General features: G+C 40.5%; 1 protein-coding gene across 1 annotated transcript; it reads left to right on the plus strand.

The window, feature by feature from the left end:
- The first annotated feature begins 6,822 nt into the window (after positions 1–6,822).
- Positions 6,823–9,646, plus strand: LOC129778301 (uncharacterized protein Y116A8C.11-like). The gene has a single exon (XM_055785112.1). It carries the CDS (start codon positions 7,776–7,778, stop codon positions 9,024–9,026), a length of 1,251 nt encoding a protein of 416 aa, XP_055641087.1. The 5' UTR covers positions 6,823–7,775; the 3' UTR covers positions 9,027–9,646.
- Positions 9,647–11,466: the final 1,820 nt, after the last annotated feature.

The raw sequence follows: 11,466 nt of genomic DNA on the forward strand, positions 1-11,466 counted from the left end.
AATAAATGGGATTGCCACGGATCAGTCCGGTGGTAGAGAAGAAATGGGATTTCCACTGTTCAGTCCGGTGGCAGAAAATGAATGGGACTGCCACTGTTCAGTCCGGTGGCAGAGAAGAAATGGGATTGCCACTGTTCAGTCCGGTGGCAGAGAAGAAATGGGATTGAAAGAGAAGAACATAGTATACAGGCGAGCGAGTGAGAGAAACTGTTTTCTTATCACATTGCAATTGCTATTAAATGAATTTCCGAGCGGGCACCGGTTAATAAACCACTGTTCAGTCCGATGGCAGAAAGAAATGGGTTGCCTCTGTTCAGTCCGGTGGCAGAAAATAAATAGGATTGCCACTGTTCAGTGGCAGAGAAGAAATGGGATGGAAAGAGAAAATATAGTTATCTAAACGCCCTATCAAGCCCGTTTTGATTGGCACGGTTTCCCCAACATAGCCATCAAAACCAAGCTGTCTGGGGAATGCGATGCGATGCGATGCGATGCGATGCGATGCGATGCGATGCGATGCGATGCGATGCGACGCGATGCGATGCGATGCGATGCGATGCAATGCGATGCGATGCGATGCGATGCGATGCGATGCGATGCGATGCGATGTGATGCGATGCGATGCGATGCGATGCGATGCGATGCGATGCGATGCCGGTGGCAGAGAAGAAATCGGATTGAAAGAGAAAATATAGTTATCTAAACGCCCTATCAACCCCGTTTTGATTGGCACGGTTTCCCCATCATAGCCATCAAAACCAAGCTGTCTGGGGAATGCGATGCAATGCGATACGATGCGAAGCGATGCGATGCGATGCGATGCGATGCCATCCGATGCGATGCGATGCGATGCGATGAGATGCGATGCGATGAGATGCGATGCGATGTGATGCGATGCGATGTGATGCGATGCGATGCGATGTGATGCGATGCGATGCGATGTGATGCGATGCGATGCGATGCGATGTGATGCGATGCGATGCGATGCGATGCGATGCGATGCGATGCTCTGTGCAGTCCGGAGGCAGAAAAGTAATGGGATTGCCTCTGTTCAGTCCGGTGGCAGAAAATAAATGGGATTGCCACTGTTCAGTCCGGTGGCAGAGAAGAAATGGGATTGAAAGAGAAAATATAGTTATCTAAACGCCCTATCAACCCCGTTTTGATTGGCACGGTTTCCCCAACATAGCCATCAAAACCAAGCTACCTGGGGAATACAATGCGATGCGATGCGATGCGATGCATCGCATGTTCAGTCCGGAGGCAGAAAAGTAATGGGATTGCCTCTGTTCAGTCCGGTGGCAGAAAATAAATGGGATTGCCACTGTTCAGTCCGGTGGCAGAGAAGAAATGGGATTGAAAGAGAAGAACATAGTATTTAGGGGAGCGAGTGAGAGAAACTGTGCTCCTATCACATTGCAATTGCTATTAAATTAATTTCCGAGCGGGCGATGACAGAAAAGAAATGGGATGTGATGCGATGCGATGCGATGCGATGCGATGCGATGCGATGCGATGCGATGCGATGCGATGCGATGCGATGTGATGCGATGCGATGCGATGCGATGCGATGCGATGCGATGCGTTCAGTCCGGAGGCAGAAAAGTAATGGGATTGCCTCTGTTCAGTCCGGTGGCAGAAAATAAATGGGATTGCCACTGTTCAGTCCGGTGGCAGAGAAGAAATGGGATTGAAAGAGAAGAACATAGTATTTAGGCGAGCGAGTGAGAGAAACTATTTTCCTATCACATTGCAAATGCAACTAAATTAATTTCCGAGCGGGCTCCGGCTAATAAACCACTGTTCATTCCGATGGCAGAAAAGAAATGGGATTGCCTCTGTTCAGTCCGATGGCAGAAAATAAATGGGATTGCCACTGTTCAGTCCGGTGGCAGAGAAGAAATGGGATTGAAAGAGAAGAACATAGTATTTAGGCGAGCGAGTGAGAGAAACGCCCTATCAACCCCGTTTTGATTGGCACGGTTTCCCCATCATAGCCATCAAAACCAAGCTGTCTGGGGAATGCGATGCGATGCGATGCGATGCGATGCGATGCGATGCGATGCGATGCGATGCGATGCGATGTGATGCGATGCGATGCGATGCGATTCGATGCGATGCTCTGTTCAGTCCGGAGGCAGAAAAGTAATGGGATTGCCTCTGTTCAGTCCGGTGGCAGAAAATAAATGGGATTGCCACTGTTCAGTCCGGTGGCAGAGAAGAAATGGGATTGAAAGAGAAGAACATAGTATTTAGGGGAGCGAGTGAGAGAAACTGTGCTCCTATCACATTGCAATTGCTATTAAATTAATTTCCGAGCGGGCTCCGGCTAATAAACCACTGTTCATTCCGATGGCAGAAAATAAATAAGATTGCCACGGTTCAGTCCGGTGGCAGAGAAGAAATGGGATTGCCACTGTTCAGTCCGGTGGCAGAGAAGAAATGGGATTGAAAGAGAAGAACATAGTATTTAGGCGAGCGAGTGAGAGAAACTGTTTTCTTATCACATTGCAATTGCTATTAAATGAATTTCCGAGCGGGCACCGGCTAATAAACCACTGTTCAGTCCGATAGCAGAAAAGAAATGGGATTGCCTCTGTTCAGTCCGGTGGCAGAAAATAAATGGGATTGCCACTGTTCAGTCCGGTGGCAGAGAAGAAATCGGATTGAAAGAGAAAATATAGTTATCTAAACGCCCTATCAACCCCGTTTTGATTGGCACGGTTTCCCCATCATAGCCGTCAAAACCAAGCTGTCTGGGGAATGCGATGCGATGCGATGCGATGCGATGCGATGCGATGCGATGCGATGCGATGCGATGTGATGCGATGCAATGCTCTGTTCAGTCCGGAGGCAGAAAAGTAATGGGATTGCCACTGTTCAGTCCGGTGGCAGAGAAGAAATGGGATTGAAAGAGAAAATATAGTTATCTAAACGCCCTATCAACCCCGTTTTGATTGGCACGGTTTCCCCATCATAGCCATCAAAACCAAGCTGTCTGGGGAATGCGATGCGATGCGATGCGATGCGATGTGATGCGATGCGATGCGATGCGATGCGATGCGATGCGATGCGATGCGATGCGATGCGATGCGATGCGATGCGATGCGATGCGATGCGTTCAATCCGGAGGCAGAAAAGTAATGGGATTGCCTCTGTTCAGTCCGGTGGCAGAAAATAAATGGGATTGCCACTGTTCAGTCCGGTGGCAGAAAATAAATGGGATTGCCACTGTTCAGTCCGGTGGCAGAGAAGAAATGGGATTGAAAGAAAAAATATAGTTATCTAAACGCCCTATCAACCCCGTTTTGATTGGCACGGTTTCCCCAACATAGCCATCAAAACCAAGCTACCTGGGGAATACAATGCGATGCGATGCGATGCGATGCGATGCGATGCATCGCATGTTCAGTCCGGAGGCAGATAAGTAATGGGATTGCCTCTGTTCAGTCCGGTGGCAGAAAATAAATGGGATTGCCACTGTTCAGTCCGGTGGCAGAGAAGAAATGGGATTGAAAGAGAAGAACATAGTATTTAGGCGAGCGAGTGAGAGAAACTATTTTCCTATCACATTGCAAATGCAACTAAATTAATTTCCGAGCGGGCTCCGGCTAATAAACCACTGTTCATTCCGATGGCAGAAAAGAAATGGGATTGCCTCTGTTCAGTCCGATGGCAGAAAATAAATGGGATTGCCACTGTTCAGTCCGGTGGCAGAGAAGAAATGGGATTGAAAGAGAAGAACATAGTATTTAGGCGAGCGAGTGAGAGAAACTATTTTCCTATCACATTGCAAATGCAACTAAATTAATTTCCGAGCGGGCACCGGCTAATAAACCACTGTTCAGTCCGATGACAGAAAAGAAATGGGATTGCCTCTGTTCAGTCCGGTGGCAGAGAAGAAATGGGATTGAAAGAGAAGAACATAGTATTTAGGCGAGCGAGTGAGAGAAACTATTTTCCTATCACATTGCAAATGCAACTAAATTAATTTCCGAGCGGGCACCGGCTAATAAACCACTGTTCAGTCCGATGACAGAAAAGAAATGGGATTGCCACTGTTCAGTCCGGTGGCAGAGAAGAAATGGGATTGAAAGAGAAGAACATAGTATTTAGGCGAGCGAGTGAGAGAAACTATTTTCCTATCACATTGCAAATGCAACTAAATTAATTTCCGAGCGGGCACCGGCTAATAAACCACTGTTCAGTCCGATGACAGAAAAGAAATGGGATAATAAACCACTGTTCAGTCCGATGACAGAAAAGAAATGGGATGGAAAGAGAAAATATAGTTATCTAAACGCCCTATCAACCCCGTTTTGATTGGCACGGTTTCCCCAACATAGCCATCAAAACCAAGCTGTCTGGGGAATGCGATGCGATGCGATGCGATGCGATGCGATGCCGGTGGCAGAGAAGAAATCGGATTGAAAGAGAAAATATAGTTATCAAAACGCCCTATCAACCCCGTTTTGATTGGCACGGTTTCCCCAACATAGCCATCAAAACCAAGCTGTCTGGGGAATGCGATGCGATGCGATGCGATGCGATGCGATGCGATGCGATGCGATGCGATGCGATGCGATGCGATGCGATGCGATGCGATGCGATGCGATGCGATGCGATGCGATGCTCTGTTCAGTCCGGTGGCAGAAAATAAATGGGATGGAAAGAGAAAATATAGTTATCTAAACGCCCTATCAACCCCGTTTTGATTGGCACGGTTTCCCCAACATAGCCATCAAAACCAAGCTGTCTGGGGAATGCGATGCGATGCGATGCGATGCGATGCGATGCGATGCGATGCCGGTGGCAGAGAAGAAATCGGATTGAAAGAGAAAATATAGTTATCAAAACGCCCTATCAACCCCGTTTTGATTGGCACGGTTTCCCCAACATAGCTGCAGCAACCAAAAAACCAGACGGGTTTTGTATACCCAAAGTTATCAATAGGCTCGAGCCTAAATAAATAGATAGGTCTGGTTAATCTTAAATAAACAAAAAAAAACATCTTTATCGCACGATCCTTATTGAGGATCGTGTGAGTCAGATAAGGCCGGTCGATGCCGGGCCTAAATAAATACATTTCTCCTGCACGATCCTGTTTGAGGATCGTGTGATTTATAGCGTCTAGTTTTAAGATAAGAAATTTTGGTTTATGTTTTGGTGTTACGATAGCGGGGAGCTTATCGTAAGATTAGGTTTCATTAAGAGAAATGAGAAAAATAAAAGGGAGTCGGTAGTTAGACGCGAAAGAGGACGGTCGTTGTTCCTCGTGTTAGAACGGAAAAGAAATCCAGTTGCCTAGACCGCTAGGCAACGCCTCTCATCTGGTGACAGCGGTAAAGCATACCGCAAGTGGCGTCATTTCTGACTAGTGAAAAAAAAGTAACGCGAAAGTGAAAATTATCTTCCGAAGAGCAACACCGCGAACATCAAACAAAAAGAAGCACAATCGGAGACATCTCAATTACAAAATATTTATCAGCTCTCCGAAAATAGAGCGAATATTAAAAGTGAGCGACAATAAAGCGAGAAGAAAAGAAAAAAAACGCAAGTGTACAAGAGTGTGAAGGAAAGTGAAGTAGCAGGCAACAAATCGCTTGGTGTCGGTATCAGTGAAAAAAACAGGAAGTGGGTTATATCTATGGTATAACCGCAAGGGTGACGTAGGACTATCGTTGATTTAGAGATCATTTGTTTGAAGTTGAATCTGAATTCATTCTGAATGAATGAATATTTGGAGAACTTCGAAAACGAGAGCGTTACGTTGGAGGCACAAGGTTTTATGCGTCCAATATTGGATACGGAAAAATCCTACTGATGGGGAAGAATAATCTTCAGAAGCTATCCTGTTGATTGCGATTGATTGAAAAATCACAAAACCTAATGTATTTGGTCACAGTGTTACATGGATAGAAAACATTAAAATAAACTCTTTCATATGAATGTAATTTTAAATTCCCAGAGGAACTGGCAGATTATTTTCAGTAACGATTAGATATTTCCACATTTTCCTCGATACTGGAAGCCCACCAGTGGTTAATGCTAACTCGATAACCATCTGTTAATAGCACTTGATTGAAACATATTTGGTCACAGTGTTACATGGATAGAAAACATTCAAATAAACTCTTTCACATGAATGTATTTCTAAATTCCTAGAGGAACTGGCAGATTATTTTCCGGATCTTTCTCGATCCAAACGGAAAGAATTCCGTGCGTGTATGTGTGTGTGTGTGTGTAGCGGCTGCTTCGAGATCTTCCCGGGGAACCGTTTGTAGCATCACTCTCCTCCTGATGGATTCATGTCTAGCCTAAGGTGCACAAACAGGCTCTTGGTGACACCGTTCATCAGCGCTTTCATGATAAACGAAGAGCTTCACCACAACAGCGTCAACATGCTCCAATCGCTGTTCAATTAGAACTGAGTGGATTTCCGAGCGGCGCTCGCTTATATACCGATTGGTGATTTCAATAGCCTATTTTGAAAGCAAATTTAAGACTATTGAAACAAGTTTTTGGATCAGAAAGTAACAAGTATAAAACGCGTAGACATTTTATCTTTCGAATGAAGTGTTTATCATACCATTTCGTTCAGTTGTTTAGGAGCTATTAACACTCAAAATCTCGGTCTTCGGCGTAACGCTTTCGTTTTCGAAACTTTGATTTTACACCCCGGTATAGAAATGAAAGACGTAGTCCTACGTCAAAAGGAACTTTGTGGACTCTTTGTGTTTCGAAAACCGGAAAAAAAAATTATATTTCAGTGAGTGAAAAAAAGCAACAGAACCCGAGGAATGTTCCCGTGGAGAATGAGGATGTTTCAAATGTTATTGATAAGGTGAGCTTTATTTTTTTTTCTAATTTTTGTATTACAAATACTTCGGCTTAATCGGGAATAATTTCCACATGGCCATAGAACATATAGGATTGACGCATTGATGCATATGCATTACATTCATTTTGAAAACATTTGATTTTGTGAATACATTTCAATATAATAGTGTATGTGGATTTTTAGGAGATATTATTCCAATAAAAACCCTAATATTGGCAGAAAATATCATCAAAAAAAAAAAGTAAGGCTTTTAACTTAGAGTCATTCTTTCACTCTTGTTAGCAGTGTTAGTTGTTGTCTCGGTGTTATTCATTGTTTTTTTTTCTTTAATATGAAACGAGAGAGTATTGCTGTTTGACGGGTGTACGCTAAGAGAAACGGGAAGAATATTTTGTTTTGAGCTAATGAATGAAGAAGAGGGAAAACGTGAAACAATCCAGCAGGCGGAAATATAAGATAAATATTCCTAGAGGAATATAAGTGTGTACATGAATATAAGTTTAAGGCCCATTTTGACACCGAACGCTAAAATGTTCGAATTAGAAGAGGTTTTCTAGTTACATACTATTTCAAGGCTTCAAAGCTGAAATAAACATCTTGAGTAATTTATAAAAATTGATTCACAAATGAGAGTCATCCATTCTATTTTTTTTTTCTCGGCATTTGGAACTTTGTAAAGAACACCCTAACAAAACACTTTTAACAGTTCCGTTTTTGTGGAAGAATTGGGGCGGTAGTCATTCAATGAATGGTTTTTCAAGTCAATTATAATTTCTAAACTCATAAAATTTAGTTCGCTGTTGCACAATATATTCTTTTTTTATATTTATTGAAATAAACTTCAAAGGGTGTGAGTTTAAGTGGGTGAATGTTTGAAAAAGCAAACGTCGGTTAAATTATTGTAATATTATTATACAAAAATAATGAGATCGCGATGGATTTCAAATCATCGTATAATCGGTTCACACGAGAAGTGAAAGAACGATTTATTTACTTCAAAAAAAATATTTCTAAAGATGTTGCCGAATGGAAAGGCAAATTTGCTCCAACAGTACAAGCTGATGATAAATTACAGAAACTTATAGGTACGATCGAAATTTGCAACGAAATTAATAATAGGATAGAATCTAAATTCCTCGCATTTGAACGAAGAATTATAGAACTAGAAAATGAGAAACACCAGATGAAGGTGGATATAAAAAACCTTCAACATGAAAAATGCCAGTTATTAAACAAACTGAGTAATTTTGATGAAATAGAACAATCAAACAAGAAATTGGAGAATAATTTGGACCGGGAAATTAGCGAAAAAACTGGCTTAAAACTAATAGTTGAAGAAAGGCTTCAAGATATCAGTCGGCTAGAGAAACGACTCAAAAATGAGAAAAATTCGCACTCAGTTATTCAAAGCACAAAAATCTCGCTAGAGAAAAAAATTGAGCGCCTGCAGATGCAGCACTCCGAATCGAAAAAAGCAGACGAAATAAATACTGCCAATTGGAAAATCAGGCTCAAAGAAAGCGAAACGAAGCTTCAAAATGAAAGATACAAAAATACACAGCTAACGGAGAAACACTTGCTATTGGAAGAATACAAGCGGAAAACGTCTGGAGAAGTCGAGGAGCTGCGCACGTTGCTGCAAGAAAATAAGTTCGCTCTAGAACAAGAAAAAAGGAAAAACAATCAAGCAAAAACGCAGCTAAAAGCACTGATAAAAAGGAATCATGAACTCGAAGAAAAAAATAAAACGACAGAGAATCAATTGGAACTGTGCGCTAGTAATAACGCCGAGTTAAATAATACAAATGAGCTTTTGGACAATCGATGTCGATCATTAAAGAACGAATTGACAACTAAGGAACAAGAAAAACTATGTTTGAACGACAAAAACAATTGCTCGACGGACGAAATAATGGGATTGAAAAACTCGATTAAGGCACTGGAAAAGAAATTGAAAAATCACAATGAAACCAAAATGGAAAACCATCGTCTGAACACATTGATTGGACAGTTTCAGGTAGAATTGAACACTTTGGAAAAAGAAAAAACGGATCTTATCGTTGCTGCTAAAAAGAAAGAAATGGAAGATTGGAAGAACAACGATATGGAAACAAAGAAGAATAATGAACCAAAGAAATCAAATCTGAACAGCAGACAGGAGTCATTTATAAAAATAAGATGGTAATATCAAACAAGCTATCAAGGTAAATATCCCCAATATTTGGATATTTTAAAAAGGGGCAATGTGGGAAAATTTTCTAATTGATGTGGCTTTATTAATTTTTTTTTCTCTTCTCGAAACATAAAGTGGAATCAAAGAAGGAACAACTATTATTAACAGTATTCCATCAATTCTGTAAAAAAAATGCTAATTTCGTTTGAAAAAACATTTCTATCTCCCATACTTCAATAGTATGATCAGGGAAATATGGGGAAATGCACTTATCGAATTTTAAATGTGTGATTTTGAATTTAAAACAAACACACTTTGGAAGTGGGATTTTTATAAAATGCAAAATTTGCATTAAAGTTTATGAGTAATTAAAAATGTGGGTCAAAATTAAATTATCAAACATAAAAAAGAAACATAATAGCGCTATAAATGTGAAGATAATTAATGGAAGAGGAATACACACCCTTCAAATAAATGATAATGGAAGAGTCATACAAACCCTTCAAATATATGAAGAAAGAAATAAAAGAGTGAACAAGGGGATGTTAATAAACATATTATACAAAGAGATATTTTTCATGTAGCTGCAAAAGCTCAACAATGTTGGTCGATAAGACGTTTTGGGAAATTTTATGGAGAAATGATAATTTTATTTTTTGACGTAGGACTACGTCTTTCATTTCTATACCGGGGTGTAAAATCAAAGTTTCGAAAACGAAAGCGTTACGCCGGAGACCGAGATTTTGAGTGTTAATAGCTCCTAAACAACTGAACGAAATGGTATGATAAACACTTCATTCGAAAGATAAAATGTCTACGCGTTCTATACTTGTTACTTTCTGATCCAAAAACTTGTTTCAATAGTCTTAAATTTGCTTTCAAAATAGGCTATTGAAATCACCAATCGGTATATAAGCGAGCGGCGCTCGGAAATCCACTCAGTTCTAATTGAATAGCGATTGGAGCATGTTGTCGCTGTTGTGGTGAAGCTCTTCATTTATCATGAAAGCGCGGATGAACGGTGTCACCAAGAGCCTGTTTGTGCACCTTAGGCCAGAAGGGAATCCATCAGGAGGAGAGTGATGCTACAAACGGTTCCCCGGGAAGATCTCGAAGCAGCCGCTACACACACACATACACGCACGGAATTCTTTCCGTTTGGATCGAGAAAGATCCGGAAAATAATCTGCCAGTTCCTCTAGGAATTTAAAAATACATTCATGTGAAAGAGTTTATTTGAATGTTTTCTATCCATGTAACACTGTGACCAAATATGTTTCAATCAAGTGCTATTAACAGATGGTTATCGAGTTAGCATTAACCACTGGTGGGCTTCCAGTATCGAGGAAAATGTGGAAATATCTAATCGTTACTGAAAATAATCTGCCAGTTCCTCTGGGAATTTAAAATTACATTCATATGAAAGAGTTTATTTTAATGTTTTCTATCCATGTAACACTGTGACCAAATACATTAGGTTTTGTGATTTTTCAATCAATCGCAATCAACAGGATAGCTTCTGAAGATTATTCTTCCCCATCAGTAGGATATTTCCGTATCCAATATTGGATGCATAAAACCTTGTGCCTCCAACGTAACGCTCTCGTTTTCGAAGTTCTCCAAATATTCATTCATTCAGAATGAATTCAGATTCAACTTCATACAAATGATCTCTAAATCAACGATAGTCCTACGTCACCCTTGCGGTTATACCATAGATATAACCCACTTCCTGTTTTTTTTCATTCAGAATTGCTAAATTACAGAATTGAAGGAATTAATTTTGATTCTATGAAAATTGCGAGAGCTGTATCTTATTTGCCTACAGCCAAATTATAACAAGAATGAGTCCATCAATCGCAATAATAGCTTTTGAAAGTACCGAAGGGCTGCTGGGCTCCTGTAAGGGCATATAGGACTAAAACATTCACACTTTAATTTTTAAATAACTACAGATGTGGAATTATAAAAATTTATCTCATGAATTAACGAAAATTAAATGCAAGGAAAATAAAATTTGGAAAAAGAGGAATTATTACCCTCTAAATACATAAAACAAAGAAATTTATGAGAAAAAAAAAATTAAGGTACACAAAGAACTGTAAACAAAGCTATGGTCGATACGGATAGAATTCAAGAAACATTTAGGGAGATACATCATTATGATCTCCATTCATCAACATAATTACTTATAACCTCTAGTAGAAATTAAAATTGTATCTGCCCATCATAAACAAAGTTCCAAGTATTTTCACAGATCCCACCTAGGACCTACAAAAGGAGGGGGGAGAGACCGCATCCACAGTTTGTTTTTAGGACCGGAACAGAGTGACGCCACACATCAGCAGAGAGGAGAAAGACGTGATCTATCAACAGAAGAATGGTAAGAAGGTTTAAAAAAAAAACGGTAAAAAAAACAGGAATAAATTTTCAATAGAGTTCTGGATAAAAT

Source organism: Toxorhynchites rutilus, chromosome 3, assembly GCF_029784135.1.
Source record: "Toxorhynchites rutilus septentrionalis strain SRP chromosome 3, ASM2978413v1, whole genome shotgun sequence".
Taxonomy (NCBI): Eukaryota; Metazoa; Arthropoda; class Insecta; order Diptera; family Culicidae; genus Toxorhynchites; species Toxorhynchites rutilus.